This window comes from Triplophysa dalaica, chromosome 10 (genome assembly GCF_015846415.1).
Source record: "Triplophysa dalaica isolate WHDGS20190420 chromosome 10, ASM1584641v1, whole genome shotgun sequence".
Taxonomy (NCBI): domain Eukaryota; kingdom Metazoa; phylum Chordata; class Actinopteri; order Cypriniformes; family Nemacheilidae; genus Triplophysa; species Triplophysa dalaica.
In genome coordinates this window covers 17,119,640-17,137,581 of record NC_079551.1, presented here as the reverse complement: position 1 = coordinate 17,137,581, position 17,942 = coordinate 17,119,640, and the positions used below count along the sequence as shown (strand labels likewise).

Sequence of the window (17,942 nt, the reverse complement as noted above, 5' to 3'; positions counted from 1 at the left end):
GAGTTAACGACGAGGGTGTGGCGGGGGCGTGCACTGCGGGGGGCGTCAGCGTAACGGAGTAACAGCGCGCTGGGGAGACTGGTGCGCAGCACTTTTTATGTTTTTTCATCACTTAGTTATAGATATTAAAGACAGTTGAAATAATGCAACATACTTTTTTATTTGAATGCTTATATTTTCTTTTCATCTGACAAGCATAAACACCATAAATGCATTATGAGGACATCTCAAAGTTTATGTACACTTCGGTTGATTTTACTGCAGCCATTCATGAAATTCTGGATCTTCTTCTTTGGCAGGAAATGTGCAGCTTTTAACTGATGGCCAAGCAAAGCCACTAAAAAACAGAGCACATACACGCTAACTGTGATGATAGACAGAAAATAATACAAAATCATCAAAAATCTCTTGCACTTCACCTGCAGGATGTCCAGTCCTATCTTCCCGGTATTCTTCTTATCAATCGCTTGAAACATTTCTATGTATAAAATAATGGCAAATTTTTTGGTGATTTGGCAAATTAAAAGGGAACTGTCACTCCGGGAATGAAATCATATGTTCTGTTATATAAACAGCAGAACTCACTGAAGAGCATCTCCAAGCGGATCAGGCATCCCACAAAGCTATCAAAGTCGATGGCATACTGCTGGTTGGCATAACGGGAGATTATCACCTGAAGTATTTCACTGGTCAGCTGGAACCCTGTCGAAAAAACACAATGAATTAGATTAATTGTGAACACGTTTTACATCTAATATGATTATAAAGAATATGACCTGCTTCTTTCACTGCATCTCTCATCTCATGAGAACTCATAGTGCCCGAGTTGTCTTTGTCACGGCTCTTGAAAATTTCCTAGTGAGGTATGACAGAAAATTCAGTTTAGTATTTACATCAGTAACACAATGAAGAAGTGGCACCTATGTGTTATATACCAAATATCTCTGGATTTTTATCCACAGGGTGTAAAACTCTACCAGGCCGAGTTTACCACTGCCATCTTTCTGGACAAAGGTCAAGGGTCATGTGGGGTCACGAAAGCCATGTGATACAGTAAATAATAAAGCGTTTTCTTGCTGTGGGATGGTATGAGAATATCTGATAGGTGTTTAAATTCATCTTTAATTTATAGCATTTTACAACCAATGTGTACAGTCATGTAATCCATGTATTATTTAGTTAGGCCTATATGATCCAGCGTTGAAAAGATACATCTGTAAGGCTGACAATGTTGCGACACGTTTCCAGAGAGAATCCATCGGTCTTTATATCAGTTCCTGTGTGAAACACCAAACGTTACTGTGAGAATGACCAGCGTGGTTGAAATACAATAGTAAGTAAGTGGTAAGTTTTACTCTCAGATGCAAAAATGTCCAGTATCTTCTGTAGTTCCACCACAGACACCTCTGAGTCCTGAATAGAGTAGATAAAATCACAGTCACAGAATGTCTAATCAATACATCCTGATGCAGGCAAGTAAAATAATAATCCAAAAATAAAACATTTAACTCACATTTCCAGCGATCTTCATAAAAAGGCCTTTTAACTTAGAATCCATGTCACTCTCAGATATCTTATCCTAAAAAATATATTTATATATATACATTGTAAAGATATTTTGACTAATAATTTAAGTTTTATGAAAAAAACTGTTTATCTGAATACATATGTGTGTAAGTAATTGACTTATGCTGATATTTTTATTCCATAATTAATCAAATAAAATCACATATGAATTCAACATTAGTTTAGAGTACAAATTTTCCTTGCGATCTTCCAATTATGGTTAATGTTGATACAAGTATAACACATTTTTTTTTCAGATAGTATTTGGTATGGATGGATTTACTCACTTTTCTCAAATTCACACGGACATCACCATCCATTGGGCTGCAAGGAGAATAACAGAAACATATCCATCATGGAACAGAAATGGAATCGACATGCACAACAGTACCACCATGTGACATAAAACTGGAATAACACAAAGACATCATTTTAAGAAAAAGGTTATAACACACAAGCCTATTAAAGCAAGTATTTTGCAGTATGCGGTTTTATACTATTAAAAACACATTTTGGACAAACCTGGCAGTCACTTCTTTCTCTGTAAACACGCGCAGTATGAAACTTCCCTTTTGATGGGGCTCAAATGTGGAGGGGATGATGACGTATTCCCCAGGAGGAAGTTTAAACCGCTCGCTCACCTCTCGCATGTTCATGAAGTTGCTTTTTGCAACTGGATTTTTGTAGAGGAGCACGTCAGGTCCAAGGTGAATATTATTGCGACCTTTGTACTGCAAGAGACAACCATAGCCAAAAATACACACACATACACAAAGATACCTACTTGACACCTTGATGTACAGATTAAAACCAACAGAGCTCACCTTCTCTGGAACCTGAAACACACAAACAAAATGATATTTGTCTTGTTGTGATACAAAGTTGCAAAAAATGTAGATGGCAAAACATTTGTGATAATGTTGGAGGTTATAATGTCAGGAATATTGCAGACTAGTGTTCATAACAGTTTTGCTGGCTGCATTTAACCAATGTTGTCTACCTCATAGATTGCAAAGCCAATGACGTTCAGGTCTTGTCCAAAGCGTTTGTCTTTACGTCCATCTTTCTGCATCAGTCCCACTAGCAAAGTGCATCCATCCTCTCCATCAAAAGGATCATCGTCCACATCCTCCAGTTTGATCACAAACTGAGGGTTCGAGCAGAATGTAGCTGGACATGAAAAGAGAAGTCTTAGGAAACATACACTGCAAAAGTTTTGACAGTAAATTACTGTAGATTTAATTACTTTCCTATTAGTACCGTTTTTTTTATTTGAGTTAAACTTTACTTTAACCAAAACTAAAACACTTTGACTTTTGAGATTCAAAATGTGCAATAAGAGGCTGGTCTCATTCCTAGCATATCAATTCTGCAAAAAATAACAATATTCCCAAATTCTATTTTGTTTTCTGGTATAAATATTAAGAACGTCTTAAATGTCAATACAGTTATATAACAAGAAAAATTACCTAAGATATTTACCCTTGTTTCATGAAAGAAAATATAAGAAATAGGTAAGTTTATGTTTAAAACCAATTGTACATTAAATCAATAAGTTACTGGCAAACCTGCTGCAAACCTACAGCAAAGTTTAACAAGAAGGACACATTTTTTCTTTACTGTGATTGGTTACCTTTGTTGTTCCTGCAGCCCCCTGCCGTGGAGCCCACCCTCCAGTTTCCTTCAAACTGACAGTAGTTCCAATGGCCCACCTCATCACTGGTCAGAGTGTCTGGGGTTAGATTACAGATCTCCAACTCTGAGAAGTGCTTTATAAAGTCTGAATATGCCATCCTGACACGAAGTGAAAAAGCAGGAAATATGTAAATAAAACAAACAAACCGTCTGAACGAACCGATTCATTAAAACAAACGAATCTTCACACGAGTGAGTCACGTTTTTTCTTACAGTGAGTAAAGTCCAGGCTTTCTTACCAGAACTCCCCATCTTCAGCTGAATAATTCAATTTAGCTTTCTGTTCCGGTCGGACATAATTCCACTCGTTGGACCTGTGAAAGAGATTTTTTGTATAGAGCCCTAAAGTAAAGTATGCGATGACTTGCATGAACATGTCAGGAAAAAACTCACTTATCACTCCATGCGCCCGTCCACTCCACCTTACCCCACGGGTTCCTCATACGCACCAGTTGCACCGGACGCCCGAAATATTGAACCTGAAATTCAGATGAAAATCAGTGTCTCATTATAAATGTTATTGTTACGCATTTTAGTATGTGTTTTATGACGTACTCACCTCCTCTGCGCCAGTGACAGAGTACGCATGTCCTTTCACCAGCTTCAGACTGGTTTCAGCCTCGGTTTCAGACTCACTGGCCTAGTAAAGAGTATAATTTGTTTATTATTCAATAGATTTATCGTCTTTCGTTCTTTAATTCTTTCCTTCTTTCTTTCTTTCTATATATCCATCTTTATATACTTTATTTTTGGTAAACGAATAGAATCACATTTATTTTGTCAGATAGCACAAGGAAAAGTCAGTTAATCTTATGCATTTTAAAGTCCACGTGAACCGGAGGTTGCGTCCGCGTTTACTTCCGTTTTCCAGTACATTTCCAAGTGAAAAGAAATTTAAAAGGAGAACAGTCATTTGGATTGTTATTTAAGGGTGGAAGTGCATTTTCAGATTTTATCTTGAAGATTATGAGGGTACATTGATGTTGAAAAGCTATTTAGTATAAACGCTGCAATATTTCATGAAAAAAATAAATTGTCGTTTTCTATTTCACTTGGACTTTAAGTTTGCATTTCAAAATGATTTTCAACTAAACAAAAATGAACAGGTTCCTTGATTTAAACTTAGCAGTATCTAGTGGTGAAGTTGCGAATTGCAACCAACTGCTCACTCCACTCCTCCCTTTTAAATGAATACGGTGGCTGACACAGGACTAAAATACTGTTGTGTTTTCACTTCTTTGTTGAAGGAGAACCTGTATCTGAACTGTTCTCTGCGGAGCATTTTGTCCATTTAGGGCTACTTTAGAAACAACATGGCGAATTTCCATGTCTGTATATCTCATCGGAAGGTAACTCAAATATAACTAAAGTTCTTTATGCACCTTCGAATACATAACTGTGTATATCATATAGCATTTCGGTAAATAGATCCTCCAAAAATGATGAAAGTTTTCTATACATGTAATGTTGTCATTGCATTTACATTATGGTCAACATAACATAAATAATAAAAGTAGATTTTTTTTTACTTACATTAATGCCACAGCCGAGCAGTGAGCCCAACCCCAGTGCTTTCTGAATTATCTTGGAGAGATGTGGAGGGGCTTTACTAAACGCATAATTCTCAGCTATTCCTCCAGTGAAGTCCACAAAAGCCTCAGTGGTGTGGCCACCGATCAAAGCTTCATATGAGCCGTTGAGCCTTCAAAATATAGCTAGTTAATAGCTCTGTATGTGATTTCTGTGTGTTTACAATAACAAATCCATACGGATTAAACGGCGTTCTTTAATACATTAAAATACATTAAAAGTTATTTGTATGATTTCTTCGGATTCAATCGCAAGACTTTAGTCTTATCAGTGTCATGCTCTTTCTGCTGACCTTCAATAATTAATATTAACACATCATCATTTATAAATACTGCACTTGTAAGTGAATTGCGTGCATCTAATTGTGTTACAGTTTTGATGTTGTTCTGCACAATAGGTACTTTATCATGAATAACCAATGTGCATCCCTCTATCTCAAACACACTCACTTTGCATAAGCTTTTTCCAGCAGGGCGCTCCAAAACTCTGAACCCTCAGCGGAGTGAACAAACAGCAGCTTTCCATCTCTGGTGGGCAGCTGGTCATCAATGACAACATCCACCCATTCACCATACTGCCAGAACTACAGTAAAAAAAAATACTTACATCAGTCCAACCCTTTTTTACACATCAACCACTTTTCATCAATTCATCAATGATCATGATTTGTGGAATCAATTCTGAGACCAGGTGTAAAAATGGTTTGATCTTTCAATTACAGATGTTCAATTTGGTAACAGGCATGTACAGGAAACCTCACCTGAAAGTGAAAGATGCCGGCGTAGTCTTCCGTAAAGCTCTGACCAGGTGGGACTACACGTTCCAGAATGTTGTTATTTAGAGTCAGAGATGCAATGGCTGCCATAAGCCAACAGTCACCTGCACATAGTCCAAAAACAAACTTATCGGTATTGAACTGTTTCAGTCACCACATTACTAGATTGATCACCATATTAGCAGAATTCTTAATTCGGTGTGTTTGATCCCGACATGTATTTTCTCACCCAAATCCCCTTGACAGATGTCAGTGCGTGTGGCACCATCCACAATAAACTTGGGGTTTGAACACAGTTCCTTTAAAGATTGAAGAAGAGTATAAAAAAAGGAAGAAATAAATGGTTCTTATTAAAACCTTGAACTTATCCAAAATGGTTCTCTGTGGCTTTGCTGTAAGAGCTTTTTGAACCCTTCACACATATAACTACACACACGTTACCTTTGGTCTCTTCCACTCCATTCCCCGGGTCTGAGAGGAATACCGCCCAAGTTCATTGTATCCCAGAGACTCTGAATCCGCAGGGAAGGTCGGGTCACAAAACAATGTTTTTCTTTCCAAACATTCACGCTTCAGACTTTGGTAGTCCTGCTTTTTCAAGGGTATCGCCTTCTCATTTGTCCCAACACCTTCTTCTCTATCCTGCCTTTTAGCAAGATACTTTGCCCTATTACTCATTCTGTCTGTTTATTAAACGTGAAACCAACACACAGTGTGCTCTAGAAGTCTGTATAGAATAGTGTGTGAGTGGTCAGACTGCTTTTAAAGTTTTGGGTCTGTCATTGAAAAGGTGTGAGGGGTGGGGTCTACTGAAAAATCCTCTTAACCTTATCTCAGTATTCTTTTACATCTCTTCTTTATCTCCAGCAAAAGAAAACTGACCATGTGTCATTTTTCCTCATTAGAAAACAATTCAAATAGGTGATTTAGAAATCAAAAGCAGAGCGAATCATTTTTGCAACATAGAATTTGTCTAAAATTTGTTGTCCCTTTATAGTGGATGTTATTGAAGTCCACCATGGGGAAGAAGTGATGAAAATGATCTTCATATTTGTTCACTGTTTTTACCCATAATACATTTTTCATGATACAATGCAGGCAGATGTTTGACTTGTACTTGTGGAACGTTAAAAAAGTTAGTGAATCTATAAACTTCAAATCAAAAGTAAACAAATGGAGATAATGTGTGGCATAAATTGTGTGGATTCGGACGCTGATAAATGACTGACACAAGCTACAACACACTAAATAGGAAGCTGTTTCGGACACAGACATGATTGAGGAGTGTAATGATTTTCCAGCTAACTCTGATGCAATCTTATGCAACTTAAATAAACTGTTTTCTTTATGATCAGAATCAAATGAGCTTTACTGCAAACTTGCACGCACAAGGATTCAAAAGCTTTCAGTGCAGACATCCAAACACAAAACCATAAAACTGAGGAGTAAAATATTGGAAAGAACATAAAGAGACACTTGTACAGAAGAATTATATTGTGTAAATATGCATGTTTAAATCATGTTTAAAGTAAATTATAAGTCTGTGAGTGCAACAGCTTTCAAGCTGGAAAGATGCTGTCAGACAAGATTCTGAAAAGTAATAATATTTCCTATTTATTTTTGTGCGTGGATGAAGCTTGATGTGAAATATACTTTAAGTCTACACTCTACACAAAATCTGTAAAAATAGGGCACAATATGCTGTATTAATATTGAGGAATTTTCCGTATTCATTTTTACAGATGTTTTACCTGTATTTTACATTTTGCACTGCATTAAAATGCATTTTAGCATTGACGGAAATGTTTGTAAAATAAAGGAAAATGTCCTGGTAATTTTTCATTCAGTACTTTATCCGTTTTTGCAGATAATTTCACAGTGCAGAATTTGCAGAAATGTTCTCTTGTCATTTTCTCAGCCAATGTTTTGAGGTTCCTCAGATGCTTTTTAAACAATAATGAAAAAAACCCATGATTCTGGACTCATATTGCCTGCTTTTACCTCATTATCTCACCAAAGTCATCTAATAAATGTAATATTTTTAATCTAAATTGTTTATTTGCAATAGAAACGATTAATATGTTGGCACAAATATATTTCTGTACACATTACATTCAGACAAATGCCTTCAAATCAAAAGATTATATAGGTCATAAAAAACTTTTCAGTCAAGTAATCTAGACTTTGTTTCAACAGGTTAAAGGAACACAAATAATGTTGTATTTAAATATTTTATTTTCTTAGTAGAAAAATCCTTAAAAAAGTGGACATTTTTCGTAAACTGGAAAAACAGAAATATACCGTAAAATATTTGTTTTCTGTATAAATTATAGGATACAAAGATATTTATAATTAGTTTTCCCCATTTGTCCTATAAATGTGTTGTCTTGTTCTGTAATTTATAGTTGATTGAGTGTATTTAAAAAAAACTGTAAAAAAATATTTTCTGGCAGCTGGGGCACCATAAACAAACTGTAAAATAACAGGTTCTCCCTGTAAAATTACACATTCCACCGTGATTTTCTTTTAAATTTGTGGTCTATTTCTGTAATTTTACGTTTTTGACATTTTACATGAAAAATCATTTAAGAGAAGAACTGAATAATCTGTAAAATTCGGTTTTTTTTAAGGGCAGATACAGAAGACACAAGATGTAAACATGTAAACATGCAGATCAGCTGTATCAGATCCTATCTCATGTTAAATGTAAACGTAGACACACTGACCCCGCAAAATGTCTGCGTTTCTTGGGACGTGGCGTGATTGAGCAGAGTGATATGTATTTCCAGTGAACTCTGACTGTTTCTATGATAATAAGGTAAACGATGAAAAAGCATGTGTGCCACATATGGTTTTAAATACAGTAATTCTATTGACAGCATTGCTAGATCTGTTTATTTTCATGTCAGTAGTTTGTTTGTATTTCATTGCCGCCGTGCAAACCACCACAACAAACCTGTAGCTGTCGTTATACTATTATTATATGTAATTTAGTTCGAAGCACCCCAGTATTAGATTTTATACAAAGGCCACAATTTAATGATAAAGTGCTTCATAGGGATGAATCGCAACTAAGATTAATGTTAAATTCCTGTAGCACCGTCCTGCAGACGACTGTTTACACTGCCCTCCACAAACACCACAAACTTGTTTGTTTTTACAGTCTGGAGATTGTCGGGTAATGGTTGAGGAGTGTGATATGATTTTCCAACTAGCTCTGATTTAATCTTACCTTGATAAACTATTTCCATGAGAATCAGACAGAGATTTACTGCCACGTGGTCTTGCACACTTTCTGTGGTTCTTGAAGCTTCTTGGGAAGACATTTAAAAGACTAGTCTAGACACTCAGATAGTATTTTCTGACCAATGCTAAAGACATTTATAAGTTATAGACGGTGTGTCCGATTTCTCTAAGCCGTTGTTGATGTTCAAATCACTAAAACAAACACACCTCTACTCCCATCTTTCGCTTTCGTCAACACTCGGCTCGACTAATGTCTGTCCTGTGCATTGTGCACCTTACTGCCGATCGGCTACAAGGTTGGTTTGGTACTCGGTCCGACTTGTCAAAACAAGCGTAATTTGGAAACTGCTGATCTCGCCTTTAACAATTTCGTTCTGATTCAATTTATATACAGTTTTCATGTAGATGCACATTTTGGTAGAACACCCAGCTGTTTTGTAAGTTACGTTTATTTTCATCCGATGAGCACCACAAACAAACTGTATTTTGAGGACAACTCAAAGTTTTGAAAATACTTTGGTTGATTCTACTTTTGCAACCATGACATTTTTCTTGAGGAAATCCTGGGTCTTCTTGAAACATGTGGATTTTTAACTGAGGGCCAAGCAAAGCCACTAAAACACAGAAAAACATCTGTAAACGTAATGATACACTGACAATAATACAAAATCATCAAAATTCACATAGCACTTCACCTGCAGGATATCCAGCTCCATCTTCCCGGTATTCTTCTTATCGAACAATTTAAACATTTCTGTGCAGATTAAAAAATACAAGTCAACTATCAATTTCAGAAGATCTGACAGATTCAATTGGAACTACAATCTTTTCTGTTATATAAACAGCAGAACTCACTGAAGAGCATCTCCAAGCGGATCAGGCATCCCACAAAGCTATCAAAGTCGATGGCATACTGCTGGTTGGCATAACGGGAGATTATCACCTGAAGTATTTCACTGTTCACCTGGAACCCTGTGGAGAAAACCCGCCGAATCAGATTCATTGTGAGCACTTTTTACATCTACATTGCACATTAGAAAAGAATCGTGACCTGCTTCCTTTGCTGCATCTCTCATCTCATGAGAACTCATAGTGCCCGAGTTGTCTGTGTCATGGCTCTTGAAAACTTCCTGGTGAGGTATCACAGACAATTCTGTTCAGCACATCGGCAACACAATTAACTGACCAGAACTTTTATGCGTATAAGCTGATACTTACCAAATATTTCTGGATCTTTATCCACAGTGTGTGAAACTCCACCAGGCCAAGTTTACCACTGCCATCTTTCTGGACAAAGGTCAAGGGTCATGTGGGGTCATGATAGCAGTGCGTTAAATAATAAAATGTTGCTGCAGTCTTTGAATGATGTCATGAGAATATCTGTGTTTAAATTCATTTTAACAAAACCAACACAATATTCTAATTATATTATTAGATGTTGAAGTAGAAGTTTAGTCATTTGTGTATTGTTTGTTTATATGATCTAGTAAGGAAAGGATACATCTAATAGGCTGATAATGTGGCGGCACGTTTCCAACGTGAATCCATCAGTCTTTATTTCAGTTCCTGCGTGAAACAATATACAACTTTACTCAAGAATATCCAGCAATGATGTGTAATAAAAGTGGATTTTCCTACTTTTAGAAACAATGTTGTCTAGTATCTGTTGAAGTTCTGACACAGACACCTCTGAGTCCTAAGTAGAAAAGATCCTCTGTAAACATGACTGTGATCCATGATGCACATGCAAATAAAATAATGATCCAAAAATAAAGACAAGACAATCATTTAACTCACGTTTCCAGCGATCTGCACAAAAAGGTGTTTAAAATGCGGGTCCACGTCACTCTCAGATATGGAATCCTGAATAAGAATGAAAATAATAAAATGATTAGACAGAAATAAACTATTTGATTCATGAAATGTCATTGAGATTATTTGATGTATGTATGTGCGTCACTGGCCTACATTTATAAACCATTTTGGTAACACTTTACATGAATGTTCCCTTTTTAAAGCTAATGTGTTCATTAATGATTAACAAGTCCTTTACAAATGCATTATAAAGCAGTTATAACTGCAAAAATAAAAAGGAATTCTAATGAAATACCTGACAAATTGTGAGCCATTTTAAACTCACATGTTGTAAATGCTTAATAAATGTGTTTATTTTTAACACATTTATAAATGCTTAATGAAGGGAACCTTAATGTAAAGCGTTACAGCTATTTATATTCCACATTACCTTTTTCAAGTTTGCCGTAATATTTGAATCCATGGGGCTGGAAAGAAAGGAGACAGAATTGTACCTCCATCGTGTTATGTTAATGTAATAGGTCCTCTGATATTGTTAAAGGCAAAGTTTTAGTGTGATGTGCCTGAGGTGGCTAATATCACCAGGTGAAGCAGACCCGGTCAATAGTACCACCATGTGGCATAAAACTAAACTACACAACACACATTTTTTTAAGGATAAACAAATATCAGAACACCAGCCTATAAAAACAGCAATTTTCAAGTCTCATAGTATAAAAAAACGATTTAGACAAACCTGGCGGCCACCTCCTTCTCTGTAAACACACGCAGTAAGAAACTTCCCTTACGATGGGGCTCAAAAGTTGATGGGATGATGACGTATTCCCCGGGAGGCAGTTTAAACCGCTCACTCATCTCTCGCAGGTTAATAAAGGTGCTGCTTCCTGCAATTGATCTTGTACGCAGGAGCACGTCAGGACCAAGATGAATATTATTACGACCCTTGTACTGCAAGACACAAGCACAGCCACAAACACACACATCCAATAAGCATAACTTGATAGAGGACTTGATCTGCAAACCTTTAAGATCCTGTTAAACTGATGTACAAAACAAATAGAGCTCACCTCATCTGGAACCTGAAACACACAAACAACAGGTCATTATTTGTCTGATAAGAGAAATTGGATAAGGATATCTAATTTGTCTTGAAAGTTATGTTGTTGTTGCCTAAATAAAAAATAACTAATGTTGGCGGTAAGAATAGTTTCAATGTTTTTACTCTGTCTGTATAATTTTGCTGGCTGTGTGCAATACCTCATAGATGGCAAAGCCAATGGTATTCATGTCCCGTCCAAAACGTTTGTCTTTACGTCCATCTTTCTGCATCAGTCCCACCAGCAAAGTGCACCCATCCTCTCCATCATGAGGATCATCATCAACATCCTCCAGCTTGATCACAAACTGGAGGTTTGAGCAAAATGTAGCTGAAGAGAGGAAGCGAGAAGATTAACAAAAGGTTGTAAGTGGAATTAAACATGAATGCTAATACGATGTATTGTGATTGGTTTAAGATACCCGGGTTGTTCCTGCAGCCCCCTGCCGTGGAGCCCACCCTCCAGTTTCCTTCAAACTGACAGTAGTTCCAATGGCCCACCTCATCACTGGTCAGAGTGTCTGGGGTTAGATTACAGATTTCAAGCTTGGAGAAGTGCTTTATGAAGTCTGAATATGCCATCCTGACAGGAAGTGATATAAAATAAGAAAATGAGATAAACAAAATATGTTGACAAAAAGTAACATTTGTTTACAGAGTACACACATCTAGCAAAGTTTTCATAGTTTACTTAAAATAAAACTATCAAATAAAATATTGGCCATAATATTACTTGAAAACTAAAGAAATCGGAACTGTTTCCACAGCAATAAACTGAAGTAAATTTAAGGCATTAAAAGTTTTGACAAAAAAACCTATAAATAAACGTGTATTTTTAGAGCAATACGAAATGAACAAATAAATACTTAAATGATGGAAAATTGTTATATAAAATAAAAAATATAAATAAAACTAAAAAGAACATACAACAAAACTACATTAACTCCAACCGATAAACATTCATTTTATTTCATTGCTTCAATAACAGTCAAAAAAGTAGTTTAAATAGCTACAGTTGAGTAAACCAAAAGGTTTTTATTTAAAAATTACCAAAGGTTCTTTTTATAAAAAATGTATAAAAGGTTATTCTTCTAATTAAATCTTACCAGAACTCTCCATCTTCGGCTGAATAACCCAGTTTAGCTTTCTGCTCTGGCGGGACATTATTCCACTCGTTGGAGCTGAAGAAGATATATTGTAGAAAGCTTACTGGTAAGATTCGACGATAACTGGCAACAAACGTGTTAAGAATAAACTCACTTATCACTCCACGGGCCCGTCCACTCCACCTGACCCCACGGGTTCCTCATACGAACCAGTTGCACCGGACGGCCGATGTAATGAACCTGTATTTCAGAGGGGATATATTTTTCTCAGGGCTCAAAACTTTATTCTTTTATTTTCATTATATAAACAGTGTCTCACCTCCTCTGCACCAGTAACGGAGTACGCATGTCCTTTCACCAGCTTCAGGCTGGTGACCGCCTCTGTTTCATATGAACTGGTTATCTAAAGATGACAGATAATTCTAATTTCATATGGTTCTATTAAATTATTTTCAAAATGTGTGTTGCTGTATTAGGTTTATTGGCTTGTTTTTTTTTTTAAACGTCTATGTAAAACACAGAGATTACACAAATATATCAAAACAAAACGCGAGAAAATGAGAGAAAACAGAGAAAATGGAAACATGAGGGTAAAATATGAACTTATATTTTAATGTTGTCATTAGTGAAATTACATTTAGGGAAATATAATTCTCAAAGAAGGTACATTTTTTATAAATTGTTTTTAGAGGGTCAGTTTCACAGTCTTCTTAAATAATGTCTTGAAAAGTTGTGGTGAAAACCTTATTTTCTTTTTATATTTTATGGTGTTAAAATGACACACTTCTAAAAAGATTGCATTAACCCTATACATTAAATAGCACCCAAGTATCCTAAAAACAATCTCAGTGACATTAACTACATTTTCAGAGTGATATTATGAATGTAAAACTAAATGTCTAATGTATCCAGCCGTAAACCATTACAGAGAAAATATGTATCTGCATACTGGCACTTTAATATACTATTCATACCATTGTACAGTATACACTTTTTATTTTGGTTATAAAATACATTAATTTGAGGGTGTTGTTGCCTTGAGTGCTTGTGTTTAGTAATAACAGCAAATTATTAAACTATCCCTCATTTACAGTAAATATGCGCTTCTCCACAATAGTTGCATGTTGGGTTATTTACTCAATTATTAGTAAATCACCCACTATAAAGTTCCATGCAATTTGTCAGACTGCACAAGGAAATCCTAGTAAACCAGAGCTTAAGTGTGCTCAAACTAAATATTTAAAGATTTCTACATGTCAATGTTGCAACTGTATTTACATTATGGGCAACACAACATAAACCCAATTGAATAAGATTATGATTACTTACATCGATAGAGCAGCCGAGCAGTGAGCCCAACCCAAGTGCTTTCTGAATGATCTTAAACAGATGCGGAGGGGCTTTACTCAACTCATAATTCTCTGCAATTCCTCCAGTGAAGTCCTCAAAACCCTCATTGGTGCTGCCGCCCGAGAGAGCTTCATATGAGCCGTTGAGCCTTCAAAATATAGCAGGAAATGTTATTTCTGTATGTTAACAATAATAAAAACATTTGCAGATATCCATGCATGCTTGTGTTGTACAATAGATTTTTTGAAGAATTGTTCTCTATTGTATGAACATTGTATGTTTTGTAGGCAATGGAAAAGGTTTATTTTTGGGCTGTGGCTGCTGGCACAGGGCAGTGCTTACCAAGCATTTCAAAGGACACAGATATCATGTTCTGCACTGTCCAACATATTACCTGTACCTCTATCTCAAACACACTCACTTTGCATAAGCTTTCTCCAGCAGGGCGCTCCAGAACTCTGAACCCTCAGCCGAGTGAACAAACAGCAACTTTCCATCTTTGGTGGGCAGCTGGTCATCAATGACAACATCCACCCATTCACCATACTGCCAGAACTACAGAAAACAGAACATCAGTCAGACACCTTTTTCTGACATGTTGTGACATTGAAAACCAGACCTGACCTGAAAGTGAAAGATGCCGGCATAGTCGTCGGTAAAGTTCTGACCAGGTGGGACTACACGTTCCAGAATGTTGTTATCTAGAGTCAATGAGGCAATGGCTGCCAGCAGCCAACAGTCGCCTGCAAAGAAATCAAATGTCATGTGATGCTTTTATGCAAACTGGCTTACAGTAACCATCAGGAAACACTTGTCTAGTGTATTGCTCAAGTTCAGTGAGCAATTATATGTGCTTAAGATTTCTTGCTCAAGGACATGATGGTCATCACAAATAAACCCAAGAGTTACCAACCTAGATCTTTAACCACAAAGACACACCATCCATTATATCACAATGTGTTTTTCCATAACATTTATTTTTGTTGGCCCATGCTAAAGACTTTACTTGTATTTACTCCTAACAACCACCAAAAAGACCATCTAGGAAACACATAGCAGCGCCTTGTAACTTAAAATACGGCACATTTTGAACTAGATTTTTAAACACATTAAAATTGCCTTTAAAATGTGTTTAAACTTACATTACTATGACTACTTTAAGTTTAACTCATCAAAAAGATTAACAGTTTTAAAATGTGGCCAGTTTTTTGTTGAAATCACTTTTAAAATAAATAATAATAATAATTCTATCAAACTGCTTTAAAATTTTATTTCAACTTACATTAAATTATTTGAACTCATCAATTTATTTACAATTTTAACCTGTTTTCAATAAGTTGGCTAATTTTTTTGTAATTTTTTTAATAATAATCATTCAATCAAACTCGCTTAAAAATTCATTTCAACTTACATTACATTATATAAACTCATCAAATTGTTTTACATTTTTTAACAAGTTTTTAAAAAGTTGAAATAAATGAATAATAATAATAAAGTGAATGTTTTTTTTAGAGAATATGAAAAATCTATTTTATAATTACTACATAAACGTTTGCACTAAAGAGCTTTTTAAAGATGTTTTTCTCTTGGCTCTATCATACAGTATAAGCTGTACATTTGCATTTTAAATGCGCTTATTTGTTGTCACGGTTCTTGGCTTTGCCTGATATAAGTCTGTGTAAATTTAGGGTGGGGTGTGTTAATTTGCACGTCACTGTAGACGGAGACACACCATAGCCACACTACCAGATTACAAGCTACAGCATATTATATCATAACTAAATACACCATATCTGAGGTAATTATTAAATAATAATCCATATGTGTGGAATCCACAGTGTGAAAAACAACCTTTACGCCTCACTGATGTTTGTAGAATTCATAAATAATTCAGTGTGTTTGACCCCGACATGTATTTTCTCACCCAAAGCCCCTTGGCAGATGTCAGTCCGCTTGGCACCATCCACAATGAACTGGGGGTTTGAACAAAGCTCCTTAAAAAGACAATTAGATCATTAATGTCATTTCTGCTCGATGCTATACATGAATAAAAAATGTATATTTGCTTTAGGCAAACAGCAACATAAAAGGTTTAGTAGTTAAACAGACATCAATTTATATACTGTGGCTATTGTGTTTTTAGAGGGAAGGAACAGTTAAAACTGTTTTATTTGTATAGCAACATGAAACAAAAAGCAGAGGCGGTTGTAAGTATCAACAAACACATAGACTTCTCTTATCTCAGGAAACCTGAGTGTCTGTCGGTTACCATGGTGAGTATATATTTCACCTGACACTTTTAAACATAAATGACGTGTAACCTTACAAAATTTATTTTACATCAAATAAAAAAAATCTGTTTAGATTGTCTTAATGTTTTCATCATTATACGAAGTTCTTTGTATTCATCCATTAAAACTAGTTTTTTTAACACACAAACAATATATTACCTTTGGTCTCTTCCAGTCCACTCCTCGAGTCTTGAAGGAATACCGCCCAAGTTCATTGTATCCCAGCGACTCAGAATCGGCTGGGAAGGTCGGGTCACGAAACAATGTTTTTCTCTCCAAACATTCACGCTTTAGACTCTGGTAGTCCTGCTTGTTAAAGGGTATCGCCCTCTCATTCGTCCCAACACCTTCTTCTCTGTCCTGCCTTTTAGAAAGAAACTTTGCAATGTTGCTCATTCTGTCTGTTTATCAAGTGTTTAAGTCAAAACGACACGAACAGTGAGCTACAAAACTCTGGTGTGTGGCTGGTCATATGAGTCAATGATGGTTTTGTGTGAAGTGTGATGTCCGTCTTTGAAAAGGTGTGGGGGGCGGGGTCACGTTCACCTGTGTGCAGGTATAGTGCTTATGGGCTCAGTTTTTGTTTCTTTTCACAATGGTTTTGTATCAAATTACATTTAAGCTAAGGTTGCATTTTTAAGAAATAAAATGCAAAGTGTATAGAATAAAGCTGGGCTATGTATGGTTTGGATGATCCTGGATATTTGGTACTCGAAATTTTCAAAGAATATATCACATGCTTATATGTCAACTAACTTTTTGCAATTGTCATAGTTGGAATGTTCAGATTTTTGTGCTTTCTTTTTTAAAGTTTATTGCTTTAATCAATTGTAATGTTTTCCTTCCACACAGCAAGGCTATACTAGTTTACTAAAACTAAAGCTATTACAACATTTCTGTTGATTAAAATAAAAAAGATAGCCCTAAATATTATTAAAGAAAACTTTAACTGAACGAAAATCAGACATGTTGCCTTAGCAATAAACTGAAATAAGTTTAAGTTGAGGCACTAAAGTTGTTATTTAAAAAATAAATAAACTATAACTAAAATAGGGCTAACAATGAATTAAAATTATATAGAAATATGAAAAATAAACAATAAATTAAAAATTAAGTAATATTGAATAATTAAAAATAATGTTATAATAAATGTAAAAACAAAAAAAAACGAATATATTATTTATTTAGATTCACAATGTTAATAAACTACAACTATACAGTAAATAACATTATAATAAATCTGCCGCAGGGATAAATTAAATGTATTTCACTTATGAATGGTGCATAAACGTCAACAAAAAGAAACCAGTTGTATTTGTTATTGAATTTTATGGTCCAATTGATAGCAAAGAATATAACATATATGACAACACAGAGCAAGCTTGAATGCCAATGACGTCATCTCGTGGGCG

The 17,942-nt window shown here is 35.6% G+C and overlaps 2 protein-coding genes across 3 annotated transcripts; both read right to left on the bottom strand.

Annotated features, from left to right (window-relative positions):
• Positions 1 to 195: 195 nt before the first annotated feature.
• Positions 196 to 6,366, bottom strand: LOC130429728 (calpain-2 catalytic subunit-like). Of its 2 annotated transcripts, XM_056758452.1 has the most exons (21): positions 6,068 to 6,366; positions 5,856 to 5,925; positions 5,612 to 5,730; positions 5,301 to 5,434; positions 4,795 to 4,963; positions 3,821 to 3,901; positions 3,655 to 3,740; positions 3,501 to 3,575; positions 3,200 to 3,360; positions 2,567 to 2,736; positions 2,391 to 2,402; positions 2,089 to 2,297; positions 1,854 to 1,890; positions 1,514 to 1,579; positions 1,356 to 1,413; positions 1,213 to 1,277; positions 936 to 1,004; positions 777 to 855; positions 586 to 702; positions 420 to 478; positions 196 to 337 (listed from the first exon to the last, which is right to left on the bottom strand). In XM_056758452.1, the coding sequence occupies exons 1-21, from the start codon at positions 6,302 to 6,304 to the stop codon at positions 314 to 316; spliced, it is 2,097 nt and encodes a 698-aa protein (XP_056614430.1). In that variant the 5' UTR covers positions 6,305 to 6,366; the 3' UTR covers positions 196 to 313. The 2 variants fall into 2 exon arrangements, with proteins under 2 accessions (XP_056614430.1, XP_056614429.1); XM_056758451.1 differs by having other exon boundaries at positions 2,089 to 2,402.
• Positions 6,367 to 9,153: 2,787 nt separating this feature from the next.
• On the bottom strand, positions 9,154 to 17,005 carry LOC130429719 (calpain-2 catalytic subunit-like). The gene is made up of 21 exons (XM_056758438.1): positions 16,690 to 17,005; positions 16,164 to 16,233; positions 14,864 to 14,982; positions 14,661 to 14,794; positions 14,219 to 14,387; positions 13,209 to 13,292; positions 13,044 to 13,129; positions 12,890 to 12,964; positions 12,206 to 12,366; positions 11,945 to 12,114; positions 11,755 to 11,766; positions 11,424 to 11,635; positions 11,118 to 11,154; positions 10,670 to 10,735; positions 10,511 to 10,568; positions 10,374 to 10,438; positions 10,091 to 10,159; positions 9,924 to 10,002; positions 9,728 to 9,844; positions 9,568 to 9,626; positions 9,154 to 9,486 (listed from the first exon to the last, which is right to left on the bottom strand). The coding sequence occupies exons 1-21, from the start codon at positions 16,924 to 16,926 to the stop codon at positions 9,463 to 9,465; spliced, it is 2,103 nt and encodes a 700-aa protein (XP_056614416.1). The 5' UTR covers positions 16,927 to 17,005; the 3' UTR covers positions 9,154 to 9,462.
• Positions 17,006 to 17,942: the final 937 nt, after the last annotated feature.

Excerpts from the sequence above, each read along its gene's own strand:
- LOC130429728 (XM_056758451.1), bottom strand. The coding sequence starts at position 6,304 with ATGAGTAATAGGGCAAAGTATCTTGCTAAAAGGCAGGATAGAGAAGAA. Across the intron at positions 5,926-6,067 it reads TGGAGTGGAAGAGACCAAAG|GAACTGTGTTCAAACCCCAA; the intron begins GTAACGTGTGTG and ends CAATCTTTAAAG. Across the intron at positions 338-419 it reads TAGGACTGGACATCCTGCAG|TGGCTTTGCTTGGCCATCAG; the intron begins GTGAAGTGCAAG and ends TCTGTTTTTTAG.
- LOC130429719 (XM_056758438.1), bottom strand. The coding sequence starts at position 16,926 with ATGAGCAACATTGCAAAGTTTCTTTCTAAAAGGCAGGACAGAGAAGAA. Across the intron at positions 12,367-12,889 it reads GCCGAAGATGGAGAGTTCTG|GATGGCATATTCAGACTTCA; the intron begins GTAAGATTTAAT and ends ACTTCCTGTCAG. Across the intron at positions 10,160-10,373 it reads ACATTATCAGCCTATTAGAT|AAAGATGGCAGTGGTAAACT; the intron begins GTATCCTTTCCT and ends ACCTTTGTCCAG.